This window comes from Sinohyriopsis cumingii, chromosome 2 (assembly GCF_028554795.1).
Source record: "Sinohyriopsis cumingii isolate HCF-2022 chromosome 2, ASM2855479v2, whole genome shotgun sequence".
Lineage (NCBI taxonomy): Eukaryota > Metazoa > Mollusca > Bivalvia > Unionida > Unionidae > Sinohyriopsis > Sinohyriopsis cumingii.
In genome coordinates this window covers 8,117,472-8,143,255 of record NC_142962.1, presented here as the reverse complement: position 1 = coordinate 8,143,255, position 25,784 = coordinate 8,117,472, and the positions used below count along the sequence as shown (strand labels likewise).

General features: G+C 38.1%; 1 protein-coding gene across 2 annotated transcripts in view; it reads right to left on the bottom strand.

Annotated features, from left to right (window-relative positions):
* Nucleotides 1-25,259, bottom strand: part of LOC149804310 (inositol-trisphosphate 3-kinase B-like) — a 113,056-nt gene extending 87,797 nt beyond the window's left edge. Inside the window, exon 1 of one of the 2 annotated variants that reach the window (XM_089938718.1) lies at nt 22,951-25,259. In XM_089938718.1, coding sequence (XP_089794844.1) covers nt 22,951-23,667 — 717 coding nt within the window. In that variant the 5' untranslated portion in view covers nt 23,668-25,259. The remainder of the gene's footprint in view (nt 1-22,950) is intronic. The other variant, XM_089938711.1, reaches the window with a different exon arrangement.
* Nucleotides 25,260-25,784: the final 525 nt, after the last annotated feature.

Genomic DNA, 25,784 nt, shown 5'->3' with positions numbered 1-25,784 from the left:
TTTTACCAACCATGAGGCCAATTTTTCCTTGAAGGATTTATCAGGAATAGCATTTAGCGCGTGAATTAATTTTACGTCCGCGATATGACGCTGTTGCAGATCGCTACTTTTGTAAGCAACATCATGAGCATGACACGCCTTATCGATAGCGTTTATTGGATACTCACCGGGTTTGGGCTGATTTTGATCATCGAGTCTAATATCTAATCGTGTTCCGGGGCCACAGTAGTTATATCCTGGGAGGTGTTTTTCTCCTGGATACTTTGCCCACGGTGTTCCGGGGAGTTTTGCCAATTTGGCTGCGATGTCACCTCCTCGCTTTTTTTTAAAACATCTCCGGGTCTAATAGAAATAAATCTAAATTTCTTTGTACCGCATTGTACACACTTACCAGTAAGCGCCGATCTGTTATTTCTTGTCGTAACGGTTGTCATATCATTTGTGCCAGTACGCACTCTACACTTCACACAATATAGATCCATAATTTATGTATAGAGATATGAATATAATTGATTTTTCGGCGACTAAAACAAGAGAACCAGTTAAGCATGTTGCAGCGTTACCAAACTCGATCCGGATGATTATCATCGGACCATCTGGATCCGGCAAGACGCAATTGTTACTCAATTTAATAATGAGATGGATGAAGTGGGATAAGTTGTATTTGGTTGCTCCTAGCGTAGATGATCAACGATGCTACGAGGTGTTGAAAGATTTCAACGAGAATGCATCAGCGATCGCTAAAAAAAATGTTATTGAGTTTATTACGGATATCAATGATGCACCGGGTATTGATGATATTGATGGCGACGTTAACAATCTAGTCGTGTACGATGATGTTATGTTAGACAATCAAAAAAACCCAGCTAGGATATTTTCCAGAGGCAGGCATAAAAACACTGACGTGATATATGTCACTCAACGATACACTCAGATTCCAAAAGTAATTAGAGACAACTGTAATATTCTTGCTGTGTTCAACGGCGTTGATACACACACGCTACGAAATATTTGGCAGACATGGTGCGGCGGTGACATGGACTTTAATGTTTTTCGAAACTTTTTTAGTCATGCTCAGTCAACCCCACATGGATTCGTAACGATAAATTTACATGATCCTCGGACACGATATCGTATCGGACTTGACCAAATATTCGGTTAGTTGTAAATAATTTTCATTGTAAATAACTACTTAGCAGCAGAGGGGGCGATGACATCGACGCGGTCGTCGATGTGCTTACCGGACGCTGACGACGCTGGGGATCAACGCGCAGAAGGTGTTAATTAAACCAAATGACGTTTGGACGATCCCCCAACGACGACGTCGTTTTTTTTTTACCAGGCGCTGACTACACCGGATCCGCTGAGTGCAGAAAGTAATAATTAAGCAAAATAACGATTGGACAAAATGTCCGATTCGCCCCCTCTGCTGCTGCACGACGAGCTACGCAAAAAATATGAATGTGAATGCCAGTATCATGTGTACATTCGAAGTAAAATAGATAAATTCCATTTGACTCTTTGTGTTCTTGTTCTGATCTTCTTTTAATTCTTCCTCGAGTTCATTGTAATATTTTTGAACGACAACTCTATATTTGTTAAATATATATAATCAAGGTTTCTACTGATATTCCAAGCCTGTAAAACCAGTTCATTTTTCCGTAATGCCACAAGCTATATATTTTTGCGAGAATGCACGTGTGATACCAATGGCTATTGTAGGACGGTGGTAAGTGTTAGGCGGGAGTTTCAGGAAGGGTGGGGCGCTATTAAACGTGTGTTACACAGCGTTCCTTGTGAGGTCATGGAAGATAGTACAAAATTATCGTAGCAGCACGATTTAAACAAATATCCATTGGAGTTGTCTTCTACGTGATGCTGTGTTGAGTGAGTCATGCCAGTTATATGCTGCTGACTATGATAGAAAACTGCACTAGGAATTTTGGAAACTTTTCCTGACTATTAGAGATGGATATTGAATACGAACAGTTACTGAACATATTACAAATCTGCTTAGAATCCGTGAACATCTTCATGTAAAAATTCTTCCTTAATTCTTTCTTGCTATCTTGTGAATTTTCTTATATGAAATCACCAAATAACTTTTTTGTTTTTCTGTCATAATTTATGTGGTTACACCAAACATAAATGTCATAGTAACTTTACGTTTACTCGGTTCGTATCGTTACAATCACTGATGCTCAAAGTCGATGATTCTGTCACAAAAACGGCATCTTTTCTTTCCTGGACAGACGGCGTGCCTTTGGGATATTTGATCGAATAAGATCTCCACAAGTAGAGCACATTCTCAATAATTAGCAGGCATTTTTCCATTGCTGAATTTGTTTCATGCGATGTTGCTCGTATCACGATGGACTAGCAAACGATCGCTTCCAAGCTGAACATTTAATTCGTTCCTTCCAGTCCGGAATGCAAAGTTTGGAAGCTAAACGCCCACGACATCTCTCTCTACAATGAATGTTGGTCCCGAGTGGTAAATCCTTGGTCACATTTTTAGCAATAATATTGGTGTCCAAGAAATTCTGGAATACTTGTAAAAACATCGAAATAATCTTGATGATACAAGTGAATGCATTTTCCTTCTGGGAAGTCTGGTCCTCGAAAAACAAACGATTTAAGGGTATAATTTCAACGCAAAACGAGGAGCCAACACGTCATGTAACTGCTGCATTTTAAGAACGCCACACACGCTCTGCTGTTTTGCTCAGTCCTAATGTTTAATGCTCTACCATGATCTTTTCCGTTCTGATACATTGTTCTTCTCTGCATATGTTAGACCCACGACGATGGCTTTTTCATCTTGTGAGTTATTAATCTGGACGATACTGCATATGGTACTGCCGATTTCATCCATCACAAACTTTTATGCGTCTGCCACCTCTAGGAGGTGAAACGTGGGCCATGTGAAGAGCAGCTTTTCCATCGGTGATATCAAACTCGTCATTGGATTGCTGGGCGTGAAGAATTCTGTCCATAATTTTGTAAGGTGTTAATTCTGCCAGTGTACTAAACTCGGTCCAAACAGGAGAGTTCATACTGTCGTGATGGATGGAGAGTCACTAACGATCGTCCTCCTTAGCTTTGTACTGTTGTATCAATGTCTCTAACAGTGAAACCCATAAATCTGTCATGAAACCCGCTATATTCTCTGTTGGCACTTCAGATTCGAGCTCTTTAAATGTCACCATGTACGTGCAAGCCGTGGTTCTACACTTTCTGGAAGTCGCTCTCCGTAGTGAAAAGAATCGTCAGGAGATTCTGAACGAAGTTCATTCTTAGCTGATCTTGGTTCTCTAGGTCATGTGGTTGAGGTTGATGGTATTGATTCAAACTCACTAATAGTATCTTTGAAATCACTGGGATGCACTTGTACTAACACTTCACTCAGCGCTTGAGGAGACATCGAAAGTTGTCGTCTTCTGTTGGCTTCTTCTTAGTTCAAAGTGTGATCGTTTCATCTTGATTAAAACATTGATCTAATTTAGTTTCTAGTAAGTGTGATGGAGTTTCTCACCCTAAGAAAATATATTCATTCGACGTTCATACTGCGAAGAAGATTTAAGCATTAAAACAAATCGCCCTTCTCGTCATAGATTTACAGTGTCATTCGAAGGCACACCACTTCAAATAAGATTACGGACTACCCCGCTCTAAATAAAAGTCAACATACTTCATATGTCTGCAAGGAAAAATGACACTGGGTTCCGGAATGTTGACATCGTCAAGTAAAAGGAAAGAAAAAAAATGAAAGACAAAGGTAAATATACATATTATGATTGTCAGAAAAGAAAACATTGATCTTCAGAGTATCCTATGAAAAAGAGTACAAGGAGGGGGAAGAGGAGGAGCGTGTATAGGAGAAAGAAACGGATGTAAAATCTACTACCGTCAAGAAATCCAAGAAAGCAAGACAACTACAAGAAACTGAAGAAGAATAACCTATACCAGTTAAGAAATTCAAACAAGAGATATACAGTATAAGAAACTAAAAAAGAGAGAAAATGAACTTTTGTTTTATTTGATGAAACATAACCGTGATTCTTATTCAAAACCTATACCAAAGAAAAAATATAATTGTCTCTTTGTCAAGACTTATATGTGTTGTTTTTGTTATGCTTATAAAATGGAGTCCCTGATAAGGACTCTGGTGACTTTTTTTAAAAATAACACCTCCCCCGACCAATGTACTTAGCATAATCAACTTTAACTGTCTTAATCCCTTTCCACGACCAGGTCCTACTACTGCTGATACTGCTGCTTCGCTAGTGCTAGTAGTTAATACTGCTGCTGGAGTCTTAGTGGTGATATGAAGCGATGTACTCATATAAGGTTCAGACATATCGGATCGTGAAGGTTGATATAAAGATTGATACATTTATCTCTGATACTTTAACTCCGCCAAAATATCTTGCGACAAACTCACCGTTTTGTTTCACTCCCTTTCTTCTGTTCATTATTAAAACTTGTCCTCTCTTCTTCTTTTTCTTCTTCTCACTTTCTTTTTTTCCTCTTATTTTTCTTACTTTTCTTGCTGAACAAATGTTTGTTCTTCGTTCTGCCGTTGCAAAAATCTCTCAAATTATTCCTTCCGAAAATCATGAACCGACAGCAATGACGAAGAAGGAGTTTTTTTCGTCGCAAGGAGAAGCTCTTGCGAAGGCAACCGGAAATCAGTCAAAGCTAAACCGAATTCAGCTGAATAAGAATACTGGCTATATCAGCAGCATTATTCGTAGTTGTAGTACTATCACTCCGAGTATACGATGCATCCGCGGTGGATAAACTGTCTTAATCTGTTTCAGCCATAGGCAGTGTATTGAGACTGTTCCGCAATGGTAAATCATAAAACACTCGTGCCCATATACATCGAAAGTGACGTTACGCGTCCACTCTCACACATCCTGGCTAAATTGTTAACACGAACTTTGATTGTTGAAACATTTTGATCCGTTTAAATCCTCTCTCTCTCTCTCTCTCTCTCTCTCTCTCTCTCTCTATATATATATATATATATATATATATATATATATATATATATATATATATATATATATATATATATAATCAGCATGTGTGTGTTTGTGTGTATGAATTTTCGTGTGGTATCATCTATTCGAATGACTAAGTCAACACTTATACCACTGACGAATTTTCTACGATTTTTTCGGTCATGCTGTTCAACCCAGGCTACCCCTTGTATGTCACGGCGTCGTGGGCCATTACCAGGATCACAGCATCAGCAATATTGAAAAGAAGTGTAATTGTATGTGTTTAGCTCATGACGACGTAAAGTTTGTGCATACTATATTTCCTTGCACCTTTAAATTTGCTCATGACGACATAAGTTTGTGCATACCATATTTCCTTGCATCTTTAAATTTGCTGAGGGAAGCATCTTGATGATTACTAAATAGTTTTTGTGAAAGGTCTGTGTATTTCATGCTTTAGGGACTATGTCTTCATTTTGCATTTAAAAGTCAGATACTGCTTGCTGTAGAATTATCACATTTTAAAACTGGGTTCATGTATGTCTGTACTACATTTAACAAGCAAAGAAGGTCACAGTGGTCTGCGTTTTATGATTTACTCACCACATATATTTATCCATGCCATATACATCCTAACCGTCGCAGAAAGCAGTTCTGACCATGAAGTTCGGAGTAGGAATAATGAAATAGATTTGTTCAACTCCCTTATTAAAGACTAAATATTGTATATTGTGACAGGTTACCCTCACAAGGTTCAAGTCCTTTTTATTCATACACGTGAATGGGTAGAGAAGTTAAATGAGTGGAATGCATGCATTTCATCCGAGATCTCAGCTTTAGTGTTTATCAGGTAATTATCGTGGGATGAAATATAATATTAATAGTGAATTATACTATTAATAGTGAATTAAGATATTAGTTGTGAATTGTGATATTAATTGTGAATTATGATATTAATTGTGGTTATTCTGGCTGTTAATATGATGTTAATCAAAGTCTGTGACTTTTTCACCCAGGAAAATTAGATTTCTATGGATGGACGATGACAACAGCTTCTGAAGCAGATTTGGAAGAAAATGGTGTGAAGAAAGGGAAAACAAATATAATCTCTGGTTATTAAAATCCCACGATCATACCTCCTTTCATATCGCTTCAAAGAAGCCATGTTTGATTATGTTATGTATGCTTTAAAAATTAATTTATGTCTTTTACATCCAGTCACGGGATAATATTTCATTGTTAAGATTGCTATAATAGTCTGATTAAATTTGTATGGGTCAGTGGTTCTTCCTGGGGTTTTTCCCGGGTTCTTCCTCCACCAATTATACTGGCCGCCATGTATAGCCTAGTTTGTGCTGAAAAAGGCATTTCAACCCCATAATAAAAACAGCAGCAATATTTATTTGTAGCATGCTTATTATTGTTCACAATTGCTGTTGGAGGCTACTAATAGCTTCCGGAAGATCAGCTACTCAGGTTGAGAAAGGTATGGATATGGGATAAGGTCATAGCTAAGTGAGAATAAATAAACCTTAAGAACTCTGTGTACTCGCTTCTCAGTCTGGCCCGACTACAAACAGCACAGGCCCAGATCTGCCGAGCGTACAATGCGCAGGCAGATCAGGGTCTATGTTGCTTGTTCTACTTATTAGTTCTGACAAACATCATATACCCAAATCTGCCCAGTGCACCTGCAGACCCGGGTCTATGTAGTTTGAAACTGGATCGGATCTTTAAGCGAATATATTCGGTATATCATACTGATTCGTCCAGATAGAAATAATCCTGGATAAAAAATTCAAATAAAGTCTTAACTCCAATTAACAACAACTATATTTTGGAAAAGGCATTGTATTGAAGATTTTAACCGCATTCGCTAGATGCAGAGAAAATCATCTTTGAAAAGCATATTCGGCCGAACTTAATTGATAACATTTAGTTGGTTTAACACTATACATGTAAAATGATGTTCGTGTACAAAACAGGAGAGTAGCAAAAGAAAATACACAAAGAACCAAACCAACCATTATGCCGTGACATCGCAAATCTACAATTTTTCTCTTGTTTTGAACTGAATCGAAGATCAGTTTTAACTGTCATATATATATATATATATATATATATATATATATATATATATATATATATATATATATATATATATATATATACCCATGCTTGTTAATAAAACGTTATGTTGAGAATGCTTAAATCTACCCGTGTATTTCAATTTTTTTGCATCATTTTGATATGCTTCATCCCTCATTTTATTTCTAAAGGTTTTTTAGGGATGGGGTGTACGTGTGTAAGGAACATTACAGTACAGCAATACATATCAGACTATATCTTGCAGAGAACAGTATAGTAAAGCTGTTACGGAAATTTTCTCAAAGAACCTCAGATTGTTTAAAGAGCTATTTTTTGTTGGAAATGAAAAGAAACTACTGATTAAGCTGACACGTAATATTTTCGCTGTTATTATTTTTAAAAATATTTTATTTACTTTTTTGGGAATGTGAACATGACAGGCTTACAAACATCTATCCAAACCGGTTTGACGAAACCCAGAGCGATATACGATATACACCCATACTGCGATATACGAATAAAAATTATATGACAATAAGATTTAATTGTTGATCACAAAATACACAGGTATGTTACTACAGCTAGGGATTTGTTTCTAAGAATACCACACTTACCGCTCCCATGTTTGTCTAATATAATAGAGCTAATGACGTACAATCATCTATCTAAAAAATAGTGTACATAACGCCTCATAACGTGCCGTACAAGTATGCTGTTTGTACCAGGGCAAGCCAGCTTGGTATTTTTCGAAAATCGAGATCTCATAATCTATGCAAGATATATTGCAATATATCTGATGCATTGTATAAGACATCGTATAATTATATTCATCACATTAGACAGTTTGTCAGTTTTATAAGATATTGATAGCAAAGTCCAATATGATCACTAGGATTGTCAGTTTTATAAGATATTGATAGCAGCAAAGTCCAAAACGATCACTAGACCTGTCGGTTTTATAAGATATTGATAGCAGCAAAGTCCAATACGATCACTAGACCTGTCGGTTTTTATAAGATATTGATAGCTTGCAAGTTCATTACGATATCTAGACATGCCAGTTAAATAAGATATTGATAGCAAAAGTTCAATATGATCACTAGACCTGTTCGTTTTATAAGATATTGATAGCAGCAAAGTCCAATACGATCACTAGACCTGTCGGTTTTATAACATATTGATAGCAGCAAAGTCCAATACGATCACTAGACCTGTCGGTTTTATAACATATTGATAGCAGCAAAGTCCAATACGATCACTAGACCTGTCGGTTTTTATAAGATATTGATAGCAGCAAAGTCCAATACAATCACTAGACCTGTCGGTTTTTATAAGATATTGATAGCAGCAAAGTCCAATATGATCACTAGACCTGATCTCTAGAGACTTTATTGGTTAATCACCCAATTTATTATTTAACTGACCAAAGTGTTAGTTTGGAACTTGACGAAGAAACTGTTTGCTTGACGAATTGAATACTGGACTGAGAGTTGTTTTCATTAGAGATTCCTAAAAAAAAACAAGTTGTAGAGACTCTAAACCCAATGGCCCGCAACTGTCAGAGTATCCGAACTGTTAATTTGGTTAAAACTGGTATCAGACCAAGTTAAAACTGAGATCATGCCTAGTTAAAACTGTGATCTCTTAAGTCAGTTAAAACTGGGATCATACCTAGATAAAACTGGGATCTCTTAAGTCAGATAAAACTGGGATCAGACTTAGTTAAAACTGTGATCTCTTAAGTCAGTTAAAACTGGGATCAGATCTAGTTAAAACTGTGATCTTTTAAGTCTGTTAAAACTGGGATCAGACATAATTAAAACTGTGATCCCTTAAGTCAGTTAAAACTGGGATCAGACCAAGTTAAAACTGAGATCAGACCTAGGTAAAACTGGGATCTCTTAAGTCAGTTAAAACTGGGATCTCTTAAGTCAGTTAAAACTGGGAGCTCTTAAGTCAGTTAAAACTAGGATCAGACTTGCTTAATATAACTATTAACACCTTTCTGTGCTCAATCAAGGAGGAATAAATGATTTGTTTAACATTCAAACTTTTCTGTAAAGATGGATCCAGGATGAAATTGTTCTCTTTGTACATTCCTGGTAACATACAATGCTGCTGAAATGTCAATGGTTTATTTCAGACTTGGATAAATTTCCGGACCGTAAACAGAAAAATAACGTACGAGTATGACCTCTAGTTAACTACATTTTAGCAATGTTTCCTCGGGAGTCTGAAACAGGACAAAGTGAAAGGGCAAAAATGGACATGGCAAATGTCAGATAGGTCATGCAGACAGCCATTACTTTGCCTCTTTTAGATGATCAGAATGTCCTCTATGTAAATAATGACAATAGCAACTTATTCTCGCAATTAATGAAAAATATCAAACAAAAAGTAATTCTCAAAAAAGCATCACACATAAGGAACAGAGACCCCTGAAAGAGCAGCAAAGTGTTATTTAAAAAAAAAGGGCACGGTGTATCATCCTTAAAGTAAACACCCCGTAAATAGCAATATGCATTATCTTCTTCGACTTGTCAAGTGAAACATATTTATCGAGGATATCTGGCGACTAAAACTAGTCTAGTTTGCGGCTTCAACGGGCATATTTTCGGTTAAGGATAGTTATTGAAATTATGCATGCCTAGCGTGTATCGGAAAAGTCTGTATCAAATATCTGACTCAAGGTATCGGAAAAGTGTACGTCTGTATCAAATATCTGACTCAGGGTATCAGAACAGTTTACGTCTGTATCAAATGTCTGACTCAGGATGTCAAAGTGTACGTCTGTATCAAATATCTGACTCAGGGTATCGGAAAAGTGTACGTCTGTATCAAATGTCTGACTCAGGGTATCAGAAAAGTGTACGTGTGTATCAAATATCTGACTCAGGGTATCGGAAAAGTGTACATCTGTATCAAATGTCTGACTCAGGGTATCGGAAAAGTGTATGTCTGTATCAAATGTCTGACTCAGGGTATCGGAAAATTGTACGTCTGTATCAAATGTCTGACTCAGGATAATGTCTGACTCAGGGTATCAGAAACGTGTACGTCTGTATCAAATATCTGACTCAGGGTATCGGAAAAGTGTACGTCTGTATCAAATGTCTGACTCAGGGTATCGGAAAAGTGTACGTCTGTATCAAATGTCTGACTCAGGGTATCGGAAAATTGTACGTCTGTATCAAATGTCTGATTCAGGATAATGTCTGACTCAGGGTATCAGAAACGTGTACGTCTGTATCAAATATCTGACTCAGGGTATCGGAAAAGTGTACGTCTGTATCAAATGTCTGACTCAGAGTATCAGAAAAGTGTACGTCTGTATCAAATACCTGACTCAGGGTATCGGAAAAGTGTACGTCTGTATCAAATGTCTGACTCAGGGTATCGGAAAAGTGTACGTCTGTATCAAATGTCTGACTCAGGGTATCGGAAAAGTGTACGTCTGTATCAAATGTCTGACTCAGGGTATCGGAAAATTGTACGTATGTATCAAATGTCTGACTCAGGGTATCGGAAAAGTGTACGTCTGTATCAAATGTCTGACACAGGGTATCGGAAAATTGTACGTCTGTATCAAATGTCTGACTCAGGGTATCGGAAAAGTGTACGTCTGTATCAAATATCTGACTCAGGGTATCGGAAAATTGTACGTCTGTATCAAATATCTGACTCAGGGTATCAGAAAAGTGTACGTCTGTATCAAATGTCTGACTCAGGGTATCAGAAAAGTGTACGTATGTATCAAATATCTGACTCAGGGTATCGGAAAATTGTACGTCTGTATCAAATGTCTGACTCAGGATAATGTCTGACTCATGGTATCAGAAACGTGTACGTCTGTATCAAATATCTGACTCAGGGTATCGGAAAAGTGTACGTCTGTATCAAATGTCTGACTCAGGGTATCAGAAAAGTGTACGTCTGTATCAAATATCTGACTCAGGGTATCGGAAAAGTGTACGTCTGTATCAAATGTCTGACTCAGGGTATCAGAAAAGTGTACGTCAGTATCAAATATCTGACTTAGGGTATCGGAAAAGTGTATGACTGTATCAAATGTCTGACTCAGAGTATCAGAAAAGTGTACGTCTGTATCAAATATCTGACTCAGGGTATCGGAAAAGTGTACGTCTGTATCAAATGTCTGACTCAGGGTATCGGAAAATTGTACGTCTGTATCAAATGTCTGACTCAGGGTATCGGAAAAGTGTACGTCTGTATCAAATGTCTGACTCAGTGTATCAGAAAAGTGTACGTCTGTATCAAATATCTGACTCAGGGTATCGGAAAAGTGTACGTCTGTATCAAATGTCTGACTCAGTGTATCAGAAAAGTGTACGTCTGTATCAAATATCTGACTCAGGGTATCGGAAAAGTGTACGTCTGTATCAAATGTCTGACTCAGAGTATCAGAAAAGTGTACGTCTGTATCAAATACCTGACTCAGGGTATCGGAAAAGTGTACGTCTGTATCAAATGTCTGACTCAGAGTATCAGAAAAGTGTACGTCTGTATCAAGTACCTGACTCAGGGTATAGGAAAAGTGTACGTCTGTATCAAATACCTGACTCAGGGTATCGGAAAAGTGTATGTCTGTATCAAAGGTCTGACTCAGGGTATCGGAAAAGTGTACGTCTGTATCAAATGTCTGACTCAGGGTATCGGAAAAGTGTACGTCTGTATCAAATGTCTGACTCAGGGTATCAGAAACGTGTACGTCTGTATCAAATATCTGACTCAGGGTATCGGAAAAGTGTACGTCTGTATCAAATGTCTGACTCAGGGTATCAGAAAAGTGTACGTCTGTATCAAATATCTGACTCAGGGTATCGGAAAAGTGTACGTCTGTATCAAATGTCTGACTCAGGGTATCGGAAAAGTGTACGTGAGTATCAAATATCTGACTCAGGGTATCGGAAAAGTGTATGTCTGTATCAAATGTCTGACTCAGAGTATCAGAAAAGTGTACGTCTGTATCAAATATCTGACTCAGGGTATCGGAAAAGTGTACGTCTGTATCAAATGTCTGACTCAGGGTATCGGAAAATTGTACGTCTGTATCAAATGTCTGACTCAGGGTATCGGAAAAGTGTACGTCTGTATCAAATGTCTGACTCAGTGTATCAGAAAAGTGTACGTCTGTATAAAAAAGTGTACGTCTGTATCAAATGTCTGACTCAGAGTATCAGAAAAGTGTACGTCTGTATCAAATACCTGACTCAGGGTATCGGAAAAGTGTACGTCTGTATCAAATGTCTGACTCAGAGTATCAGAAAAGTGTACGTCTGTATCAAATACCTGACTCAGGGTATCGGAAAAGTGTATGTCTGTATCAAAGGTCTGACTCAGGGTATCGGAAAAGTGTACGTCTGTATCAAATGTCTGACTCAGGGTATCGGAAAATTGTACGTCTGTATCAAATGTCTGACTCAGGGTATCGGAAAAGTGTACGTCTGTATCAAATGTCTGACTCAGGGTATCAGAAAAGTGTACGTCTGTATCAAATATCTGACTCAGGGTATCGGAAAAGTGTACGTCTGTATCAAATGTCTGACTCAAAGTATCAGAAAAGTGTACGTCTGTATCAAATATCTGACTCAGGGTATCGGAAAAGTGGTACGTCTGTATCAAATGTCTGACTCAGGGTATCGGAAAAGTGTACGTCTGTATCAAATGTCTGACTCAGGGTATCGGAAAATTGTACGTCTGTATCAAATGTCTGACTCAGGGTATCGGAAAAGTGTACGTCTGTATCAAATGTCTGACTCAGAGTATCGGAAAAGTGTACGGCTGTATCAAATGTCTGACTCAGGGTATCGGAAAAGTGTACGTCTGTATCAAATGTCTGACTAAGGGTATGATAAAAGTGTACGTCTATATCAAACGTCTGACTCAGGATATTTCGTTCTGAGTCTAATTTGCACTCAACTAAAATTCGATTAGTTCAAGCCACAAATCTGGTTGAAAATTGTCGAGTCAACAGTGTCATCGTCGTATCTGGTATACTGATATGTCATCTATGATATGTCAGAAGTCGATAAATAAATGTGTATCTGGTATACTGATATGTCATTTTATTGCATAAGAATCTGCTGAGTTCTAACCAATTCAACATCTAGTGTAAACAAATGTTGATACATAATCTTATAAATTAACTAAAACAGTGCGCTAAACGTGTCAAAATTGAAAATAACAGTTAACCGCAGTCAGATAGTGGTTTATCGTTTTAGAGAGCGGTCCAATCACTGGCGGTTAGCTTACAAATGAACACTGATATTAAAGAGTGTGCAATTTTCCAATTCTTTTTTTAACGCCTAATAAGCAAAACCTGACCGTAAGTTGTTTTTTGTGTGCGTGTCAGATATAATATCCGAAACATTTTAAAATAAAGTCTTTAATTAAGTGTTCAAGTCTGTAAAAAAACACCAGAAGCGATACACTGAATTTATTAACGAGTTCGAAATACATGAATCTGGCTTAGAGATTAAGCTTTAATATTATATCTTCTTTATCACCTGTAACTCAATCGGTCATAAAATGTAATATGGATTCGGTCCATAAAATGTAATATGGATCGGCCAGTCCGTTTTCTGCGTGGGATCGATACTTGTAATATGGATCGGCCAGTCCGTTTTCTGCGTGGGATCGATACTTGTAATATGGATCGGCCAGTCCGTTTTCTGCGTGGGATCGATACTTTGTTAATATGTTTCACCCAACAAAAGGAACTATACTTGTTCGGTAAACTATCATAAATATTGCAAGATGCTGAAGGGCCCCAAGGTACTAGTCAAACTCCAAAATAAGTATATGGACCGGAACTTCACTTCAACCAGTATACGTTGTTTGGGGTGACTGAAGGGTCCATAAACTGCCACTAGGCACTCAGCAAAATACAGTATTTGTTAACTATTAGAAATTATAAACATTCCAAAGTGTATTTTCTGATGCAATGTAGGAAACTGTCCCAGTTTAAATAAGACCTGTAACACTAGCAAATAAGAAACATGCGAATGATGTGTGTGTATATATATATATATATATATATATATATATATATATATATATATATATATATATATATAACAATGAGCTATATTATTCATAAGAGTGTACACTGCAAGTTTATTACAGTTCCTTTCTATGTTTAAGGTTGTATAAGAAAAAAAGCTACATATTTAGATCAAAGCACGTTTAATTTCCACTTCGCACGCACAAGCAAATTCTTCTTTGAATAGTGCACAGGAAAATATTCTGGTAAATACAGTGTATGAAGCAGTTCAAAACCTGAACGTTGTGATACAAAATAGTATTCCGTTTTAAAATCACGTTGACAAGAGAGACATATTCTTTGATAGTATGGAGTACGATTGCATCTGCCCATATCAGCCCTAACATTCGGATAACTGCCGCCAAGTTCGCAAAACAAGTTAAGGTATAGCGTATTTTTTATATTTAAGTTTAACTTAACGAAGTTGAAGAATCCTAATTTAACCAAATAATTGCTTTATGGTGTGTGTGTGTGTGTTAAAGAATATTAGTCTTTCCCTAACACCATGGCTATAATAAGCGTCTTCAAAACCATAACATTTTTTCCATAACATTTCAACTCGAACACGGGTGGCAATACTTCATTAGAGAAAGACAGTCACTATTACAATTGTAATTATTCCGGTTTTTGTAGTAGCTCATTAGATATCACCCAGTCATCGGGGTGGGGGGTGGGGGATTCCATAGTATTTTGAATACAGAGGTACAGCTCATTGCTCCGAATAGATACCAAATAATGTATTATATTAAATTTAAATTCACACACCTATTTATGTGCTAATCAGAAAAAGAAATCGATACAATAATTTAGATTAGGAAATGTATTTAAATGTAAATATGTTTTCTCATTTTCTCTAGAAAGCTGTCGATCCAATTGTCTACACAGTTGTCTATCCAACTGTCTACATAGTTGTCTATCCAACTGTCTATATAGTTGTCTACCCAATTCAATTATTAATAATAAAACGAGTCTCCATGTATAAAATGTTAAAAGATACAAACCGAATAGTGTGCCTGTAATTTATTAAAAATACACTTTTCGATACAGTGCAGAGGACCTCCCCCCTTTTAAATTCACTCGTATTTATGTTATAGCAATTTTCTTCAATTTCGTGGTCGTTTCAAACAAAAGAACTGCAAGACGTAGCGAAAGCTGTTCTGTCTTTAGAGAAAATAGACACCTTCAAAAGTCAATCTGAGATCTAAATATCCCAAAACGAATTATTATACCCACAAAAATATATGAATCCGCAATATTTTAGTTAAAGGTTTCAAATAAGTAGTAGTTGAAGTAGAGTGGGGGTTTGGCATTGGTTTCACCGATAAGGGTTCACCATTTCTGTATTTCGTGACATTACCTATTTTGCAAGCGCTCATGAATCTAGAATGAATCCCGTGTGTTCTGAAACAAAGATCAGAGACTCCCAAAAGAGTTAGAGGTTTCGTTTTACCGAAAGGATTCGCCCCTTTCTATACCCCATGGCCATCTCCTCAAAAATAACGTGGGTGAATCTGAAGGAAATGTGCAGGAATCCTAGCAGAGCACTGCGGTTTGTTGATCAGGCGCGAGACACTACTTCGTGACTCTACACCTCTTTCCCCGAGACGCTTCGCTTCCCGATCCAAATGTTTGAACGATGAAAGGTTGTCGGGGGCATCCGCGAGATTCGAAGGTTCCAACGACAGGTTTATTCGATTTGCATTGCACGTAAATCGATTGTCTGTTTCTGTTCCGTCTATTGTGCCCGGATACCGCATCTATGTACGAAGTCGTCACAATTTTTCCATTTCAGCCAGTACCGGTTTGAATTCGGTATTAGTTTAATCCTCGATGGGCACCAACTACAGCTTTACAACTGTTGTGATTGCTTTTGTGCAGCCACGAGAATCTCCGGATAGACACATATTTGATTGTGCAGCTGTAACGAAATTATTTATTCAGCGCTACTCACAGCACCAGTTGCCATCAATAGTTCCGACAGCACATCCGTCTGACTTGAATATGATAGTTGCCGTAGTTCAATCCCAACAACTCCAAGACCACTCAGCGATTCCACAACATACATCCACAATAATACACATGCATTTGTATTTGGCGTGCATAACGGTTTCCTTGGCGATTTCATCTCCAAGCTATTGTTCAGCTTTGATTATATTTTCGCGTCGCTAGCATTGGGGTCCCCTCACAGTTCTTCTATTAATAACATCACCGTGGAGTATAATTCTTCAACAGGATGGCTATGTTCGGGTATAATTGGCACGCTCACTTCACTGTTATAATTGCCATGCAATCATAGAAAATATCTTTATTGGAAATAGATGGAGATGCAAGCCCAACGAGCCAGAATACAAGCAATGATGAGATGCTAATGCTAATGCTACCCAATGAGCTTCAGGTCATATTGATGAATCCAAATTAACAATTCCGGTTTTCAATGTGCGCGGGATCATGATTGGAGTAGCAAAGCTTCCACTAGACCCCTAGGCTCCGAGTTCTTCCTTCATGAAGACCCCTTGAAAATTTATGATTGATTCTGCCGTTGCAATTTTAATTAAAACTATTCAATGGAGGGACGAGACGCTAATAGTTGAAGACCTTTTCTTATATTTCAAGATGCGATTCCGGCGGCCCCAAACGCAGCCACTTTTGGCAACCACTTGAGTCACAGTAGCCAACAGCGCTGGAGTCGCCACGAGAAATGTAAATATTCCACCGTCGTGTTTCATCGTGGCAACCCCAGCCACTGACACCTCGAAGTATATCCCGCTATGTCAACGTCTGGCTGCTTCGAACTGTGTCACTTGCGTCGGTGTTAATACCAGTATGGTGGTCCGGAATAACTTGTTGGTGGAATGTTTCAAATGAACCCCGGTTTGTTTTCTCATCGCCACTGCGATCTTTCGTAATGTCATCGGCTTAAATGACACATTTATGCTGATTCGACATTTTAACTGAAACGCTACAGATTTTATTACGAGTTTGCGAAAACAACAACCTGTGAAACCAATCACCAGAAAGTTGTGCCATATTAGAGTTGATGACAGTTGCTCACATAATATTCTTAATTATGTTGTACATGAATTTGGGAAAATGGGCATTGATATGGGAAAATGGCCACCGATATGGGAAAATGGCCATTGATATGGGAAAATGCACTAATCTGGCTACTGATTGTTCATCTGTAATGATGGGAAAATATACAGGCGTTGGAAATCAAATACAGAACCATTCTGCATCCAAACACATTGTATCTCCCATAGTCCCAATCTTGCATGTTCAGATTCAATCAAGAAAAATGATTTCATGATAAAATGTAAAGAAATGCTCGATGCATTGTATCACTTCATGCGTGCAGCTAGTTTGAGAACACTTGCATTAAAAAAACCAAAAAAACATTACTGAGTTGCTACATGAACCAGAATCGTCCATCAGGGAACCCCATTCAACAAAGTGGCTAGGTTTAAGGATTTCGTGATAAAATTTAAAGAATTGTTAGATGCGTTTTATCACTTTATGAGTGCAGCTAGATTGAGAACACTTGCATTAAAAACATTCAACAGTTGCTACATGAGCCAGAATTGTTCATTGAGGAGCCCCATTCAACAAGATGGCTAGGTTTACGGAATGCCACTGTATTTTGCGTCATTTACCTCTAATTCTGGCAACACTTTCAAAATGTGCAGCTGAGAAGAAGTATTTTCATTCTACAAAATAGCTTTGATCATTGCATTTCTAGTTGATGAACTAGCTATTAGTGTAGCAGGGCCATTCATTGAAGGGACTCAAGCCACAATATTGAGTTATGAGATTATTGATGGTAAATGTTTATCGCATATGAAGTCTCAAATGCATGTACAATCAGATCAATCTTACAATAATGAAGAAAAGTTGACATATTCCAGGGTAATGGATACTGAATTTGAAAGTATCAGCAAAGATTATGTCAAAAGGATCAAAATAAAATATAAAAAAATCAGGTTTAAGAGAGAGGACAGTGCCATTTATGATGATCTCAGGATATTACTTACGTCATTAACTGTTGATGCTACATCTGAAGCAGAGTGTAATGATGCAGTGGCACACTTGAGGCTTTTAGGGACATCTCTAACATGCTACATCTGAAGCAGAGTGTAATGATGCACTGGCACACTTGGGGCTATTAGGGACATGAGTAATATGCTACATCTGAAGCCGAGTGTAATGATGCAGTGGCACACTTGAGGCTTTTAGGGACATCTCTAACATGCTACATCTGAAGCAGAGTGTAATGATGCACTGGCACACTTGGGGCTATTAGGGACATGAGTAACATGCTACATCTGAAGCCGAGTGTAATGATGCAGTGGCACACTTGAGGCTTTTAGGGACATGAGTAAAATGCTACTGTGATACAGAGAGGATTTTTGCATCCAATCGATAAGTGTAGAATGCGAGTGTGTGTGTGTGTGTGTGTGTGTGTGTGTGTGTGTGATTTGGATTTTTAACGTAGCTTTAGCAATTCCTCAGTCATATCGCTACGATGTCTGCAGTGTGACAGGTTTTAGTGATGTCTAACACTGTCACCACCCAGTCACATTATCCTGACACCAGGACGACAAGTCCTAGCATTAACCTTTTAATGCTGAACGCCAAGCGAGGCAGCTGTTAGTACCATTTTTATAAGTCTTTGGTATGAATCGGATGGGGTTCGAATTCCCTATCTCCCGCTTCCGAGGCGGACGCTCTAACCACTAGGCCATCGGAACGGTCGTAGAATGCGAGAGAAGATTTAGTACCCAAAATGGACTTGAGAATAAATTCAGAGCTTCTGTTGTATAAGAAACGTTAAACACATTGATGATGATTGGCATGTTGGATCCGGATGATTGACATGTTGGATCCGGATGATTGGCATGTTGGATCCGGATTCTGTCATTATCATGCTAGTCCAGTCATCATTTACTGGTTGAGATAAAACAAGAGGAGGGGAAGGGTAAGCCATATGGTGAATCCAAGTCCAGACCTGCTAATCAGCAACGACAATGTTAATTTAGGGCCCTTTGTTTATGGGCAACTGAAAATACAGACAATTATGCTTGAAATTACAGTTCAAATTCAAGTTTATGTTTTTACACATTTTATGTTTGCCGTTAGCAGCTACTTTGTTGAAACTGACGCAGAGATGTTCATATCATGCATGAAATAAAACTAAAAATTGTGCATGTAAGTACTTTTTGTAATTTTACCCAATTAAACACACTTTTGACGTGTACATGTATTTATTTACTTAACTGAATTTTAACATACCAAATTGACAAAAAATATATGGGAGTAACAATGTGAATCAACACAATGCTTATACGGGGCTATGTAAAATATGTCTGGTTATGGTTACATTGAAAACAAAACGGGTAAATGGGTCGGTTCAGATTTTGTTTTGCTGGTCCGGACGCATCAAGTAAAGAATAAGCGTAGTCGCATCCTGAATTAACTTTTGATCATAGATACATCTCTTTGATAATTGTTCCTCCAATAATTTTTTATATTTTGCTTTTATGAAATGTTTGTCCGGCAGGAAAAAATATGGTCGGGTAACCATAATCGCGTACTTTTTAATTTGGCCTTATCGATATATCAGAAGACGCCATATTCCAGTATCCTTGTTATTGTTGTTGTTGTTGTAGGGTTTAACGCCATTTTTCAGCACACGATAGGCTATACATGGCGGCCAGTATTAATGGTGGAGGAAGAACCCGGGAAAAACCCAGAAAGAAGCACCGACCCACGAGAAGCTACTGGCAAGCTTTCTCACATACCCACATTGGCTGAATCCAAGACTCGAACCTACACAGACAGAGGCGAGATGGCAGTGATCCGTAACGGAGAGCGCTTTAAACCTCTCGGCCACTCGGGGCCCCCAGTGTCCTTTTTATAAGATCTGGTTTGTTACATAAGTTTATTCTGGAGTTGTTTTTATTTATTGAAGTTAAAGAGTAATTCGTTTATAGGCTGTCTTTCTCATCTTATCTGAAAGGTTTACAATATTAAATAACTGGTGTACCAGCAACGCTTACATTACTTAGACCAGTCGTATCGAGTTATTGCTAACTATTAGGTTTCTCTTGGAGGAGACTACTAACTGTAGACATATTCAGGTTATCATGATCTACTTTTGAAAATGAAGTGAACACTGACACGTTTTTATATGCAGTCAAAACATTTGACGAGTGTGTTCACATTTGAAACACCTAAGGCAGGAGGTATAGGAAGATGGAAGTGAGATACAGGTTCGTTTCGTGCTCCGTTGAATATAATAACTTTTAGTGCATTGACATGTAGCTTAGTTCCCCATACAAGGTTGGATGCGCCTTGATGTATGCATTCACCTTTATCACTCATGTTAACACCAATAGAAAATTAAATTGTGTAATTATCCTTTTTCCTGCTAAACTGGATATGGGACCTATGCTAAAGTACTTCCACACCATCCCATTTGTTTATACCTCTATTTTAAAAATAGAAAGCTTCAAGGACATAGAAGATACACAAAACTTGGTTATTTAATTCACTGATATACAAGTTCTAACCTGATTATAGCCAGGGGTTCCAAACAATTTCAACTTGTTGGCGTTTCGAATCAAACGGGAGTTTCTTTAGCAATACGGTCGCCATATTTGCATGAGCCAGTCTGTTTTCAAGCAACATATGTGATGCAGTTCGCCGTCTTTAAAAATCTAAATATTTCGGTAAATTTTGGAGTTACATCTTTTTCTTTTAACACATGCATACAATAATTGCTATAAAACGCCAAAAATCGACAGTGTTAGAGACCCTTTGACGACAATCAGGTTAAAAAGTATACAGTAAATCGTTGAATGAAATGACTAAGTTTTGCGCATTTTTATATCCTTGATGTTTTTGTCTTTTAAAATCGGTAGAGCCCTGGGGGTACAAACAAACGGGTGGATATGCGAACGCTATAGTCTGACTATACATCCCCGTTTGTTTGTACCCCCCTACTGATTTCAATAATGGAAACATTTAATGTGATAAAAAGTGCAAGGAACTTGGCCAATTCATTCACTGATTTACAATTTCTAACCTGACTGTTAGTATAGTGTCCCTAACACCGTGATCGTCTGCGCGTTTCATGCTTAACGGAAGTTTTCAATATAATAGACGGACATTTCCGAGATCCATTTCCAGTTCCTGGACAAGTCCATTTCCAGCAACGGGGGGTGTACGCGATTACAGATGTACATTCATGTCGTCTGCTTCCGATATGGACAGTGCCGAATCAAGCAAAGGAAAAGCATGACAACAAATTTGCCTCTCACGTAGATTTAACAACGGTTTAATTTCTAGGTTCATGTGTGGAAAGCGATATAATTCCAGACTCTCAACGTACTGGTAATTTACGGAATTATCCGGCAGTTACTTAATAGGACGAACTACGTCATTATGTTGTCTGATGGAAATAAACTAGCCCATAGTCGTGTTAGTATGGAAAGTCCGTTAAGCATGGAAGCTGCAGGGGATGCCAGTATTAGTGCCATTCTGGTCACAGTCAGGTTAGAAATTATAAATCAATGATTCAATTGATTTAGTTCTGTGCACTTTTTATCACATTAAACGTGTTCGCTATTGAAATCGGTGTGGGAGTTCAGACAAACGGGGATGTATATAGTCAGACTATAGATTATGCACTGGCATTCTTGTAGTCTTGACTATACATCCCCGTTTGTTTGTACCACCCCACCCCCCATTTCAACAACGAAAACGTTTAATGTGATAAAAAGTGCACAGAACTAAGTTAATTGAATCATTGATTTATAATTTCTAAACTGACTGTGACCAGAATGGCACTAATACTGGCATCCCCTGCACCTTTCATGCTTAACGGACTTTCCATACAAACACAGCGCCATATTGCGTACACTATCGGCTAGTTTATTTCCATCAGACAACATAACGACGTAGTTCATCCTATTCGGTAACTGCCCGATGATTACGTAAATTACCATTACGTGGAGAGTTTGAAATTATATCCCTTTGCACACAAGAACATAGAAATTAAACCGCTTGTTAAATCCACGTGAAAGGCAAATTTGTTGCTGTCATTCTTTTCCTTTGCTTGATTCGACACTGTCCATATCGGAAGCAGACGACATATGAATGTACATCTGTAATCGCGCGCACACCCTGTTGCTGGAAATGGACTTGTCTAGGAACTGGAAATGGATCTCGGGCATGGCCGTCTATTATACTGAAAACTTCCGTTAAGCGTGAAACGCGCAGACGATCAGGACGTTAGGCACACTCTACTCAAAGTCACTTAGAAATTGTAAATCAATGAATGAATTGACTAAGTTCATTGCACTTTTTATCACATTAAATGTTTCACATATTGAAATCAGTAGGGGGGTACAAACAAACGGGGATGTATAGTAAGACTGTAGTACACACATTCAAATTTTGATTTTTTTGGGTGGTGGTGGTGGAGGATGGATTGATTTTGTATGATACAGTAATAACTGTCATTCAGTTTCACTCGTGATCTCTTTATACTTTTAAAGTTTGCTTTCGTTTGATCTTTTCTATTACGAAAAGCAACACATAAAGGTCAATGGTAGAATGGGGGCGGGGGGGGGGCATTTGTAGTATTTTAAAGTGGATGAAACTTGGATATACATGCACGATATCGTTTCTCTATTGTGTAGAGTTTTTTATATTACACACGAGTAGCAAATTGCCCCAGTTACTCTGAGGTGTAATTGTTTGAAATTATATTTATACCGTTTAGTCACTCACCCGTTTTGTCAATATTCTAGAGGACGAACGTCCAGGATCATTGCAAGAAGACTCGCCGAGTAGACACTCGTCACAATCACAGGGTGGCATTTCTCCCATGTACAGTTCATCCCCGTTCCTGATTACAGTATCCCCCACTGGGTTCATGACGGACATTTCACTATCACTTCCATCTATGGATATCTGCCACTGCAAATCACTTTGTTTCCCCATTCCACAACTTTTGTCTGCTGAAAGGTCCGCATTTTCCGGACTATATAACCCAAAAGAAACGATGGCGTGAGTCTGGGAAACTTCTTTCCCTCTTTCACAGCAATCGTTCTTGGACGATAATCGGTTCATTTCGTCCTTTGAGTTCGGGACTTCATAGTTGTTAACTGTAATTATACTTTCCGTAGCCGGGACTTCATAGTTGTTAACTGTACGGATTCTCTCCATGATACTCTCCTCGCCAGATTCTTCTGAAGTGCTACTAGCAATAGATTTATGGTTACCTGTAGGTTCCATGGTAACGACATTCCCACATTTAGAGTCACCTGATGTAGCAGTACTCTCCATATAATTTACAGAATATAAATTTTGTGATTTTGTTTTATCGAGATTTTCCTGGTTGCGGGAAGGTGCGTCCTTGTCAGAGGGTATAACATTCTCCTCTATTTGTGGCGATAAATTGTTGACACCGTTCTTAAATCGCGGGTCACGTGTATCAGACGACATTGCTGTTAAAATACTACTGCACACCTGTTCAATGTTTGCACCTCTTGTGAACCTCTCGAAAGGTCCACGTTTTCCACGACGTTGTTTCGTAATGTATTTTCCTCAAAATTGCGTAGCAGCTCAAAAAGACGTACATGTATCTATGTGGGTATATCTGTAAAGATCCCCTGTCGAGATATGGACAATATAAAATCAAGTTTCAAGAATCAAGCATACAACTGTAGACCTAACTTAGTCCTCAGGACTGAATCAGTATATTGAGGCTTGAAAGACACGTTGAAATTCATGCTGAGCTGGATCAAGGAAAACGAAAACTGGAAGTTAATTCGAGCGCTAAACGTTCATTCATTCAGACATGGGCACGTCGTTACGCCGCAAGGGTGTAACCTGATCATGCAAATAAAGAATACATGCTCCAGTAGAATACACTTTAAAAATAGATATTAATAACAATCGTACCCAAGTAAAGGTAAACCTATTACACAATACGAGTATATCCACTGAATGGATGTTGTAGAAATGTATCTAAAAATCCGCCGATTTCCACCTGGTCTGGTCTTGTTTGTGTTAACGAAAACACTGGACTTTACATGGATTTCCTTGATTTTCCAACCGGTATAAGTAGTAAAATCTGTTCAAGACAATAGTTAAGTCAATGTTGCAGGAAACTGTCCTTTGAATAATTTTTCATACCCATCGACACATTAATGTGGACTATTGACATCTAATTCTAGAAATTGCTGTGTCACAGAATTTCATTAAGAAAATATATGTTAGCACATATGATCTAGGTCAATGCACACGTGAAATACGAGTGTTGTTGTGTATGTATATCAATTCTAAGAGTACGAAATTGTTACTTTTTTTTCTACGCCACGCATCTTAATGTTTAAACAATCGAAAACCTGGATCAAACGCTGTCGATGTACAAAATGTTATCCAGAATCGTAGAAGAATCAGAGTTGAAGTACACAATTTGTTGTTGAAGAGCACATTATGAAACCAGACACCTCCTCATTGCGATACATGTTTCTGCCGTACTCTGTAAACTTCAGTCATGTACGCATTTATGTTTCTTACATTGTGTTGTGATTGAAGCTGTCCACTTGTATTATCGATTTACTGTGACACAGATTCGTAAATCATTCTGAGTGCCGTAAACAGTCAGATCGCTGCCTTTGTAAATTGTCATCGACGAAACGAATCATATTGATATCGATGGCGAATTACACGGATCTACTTTGAAAGGTGAACCAGGTAAGAATACGATTGGTCCTTAAATACCAAATACACTGTTTATCTAAATGACCACACGTCTTGTCCACGACAATATGTAGTACACAGAAAAAGTATGTCGTCTGCAACGTGTATATTAAAGGTATACATTTCGCTGACACTAAACAGGAAGCTTGCTTACTAATCCATTTCCATCCGGATTGTTGTAATTAAATCTCTCCGTATGTATATGAAAACATAGCAATATACTCCCTCGCAAAAGATCGTCTGCTTAATTTCTTTGTGGTCCAAGGTGAAAGTTCACTGACAGCGCATAAAAGCAGCTAACTTATAATTAGGTTTCAAATAAATATGCCCGTCGGTGTAGTCATTAATCATGCCGTATTATTATATTGGGTTATATAGTTTCAGTAAATGGTGCATGCTATAATGTTACATCGGGTTAAGAAAACGTTCTCTGTATTGCACATTTCTAGTTTTTGTATGTGTAATATCCCGCATATTGTAGTTACTGACTCATCGTATGTGTAGTATTGTAGTGCTCGTGGCAGTAAATAGAAGTGAGCCAGCTAAGTGAACTTATTGCTAAGTGGTACTCTTCAGCGTCCATTCCAATTTAGGTAAGGGCATTAAAAGGCACACTCTCGCCAGGGCCGCGGATGAGATGTGTGGGCCGTTGTTTGTTTGTTTATTTCTTTTTATTTTATGTAAAAAAATTGTTTTGTGTGTGTATGTTGGTTTTTTTGGGGTGGGTGGGGGTGGTTTTGTTGTAGTCCTAAAACGTAAGACACATCACCCGATATTTTTGTTCTGGGGGTGATTGGTCTTACAGCCTAACTAACGGTGAAGTGTAGCGTGTTTTTATTTCCAATAACAGTGCA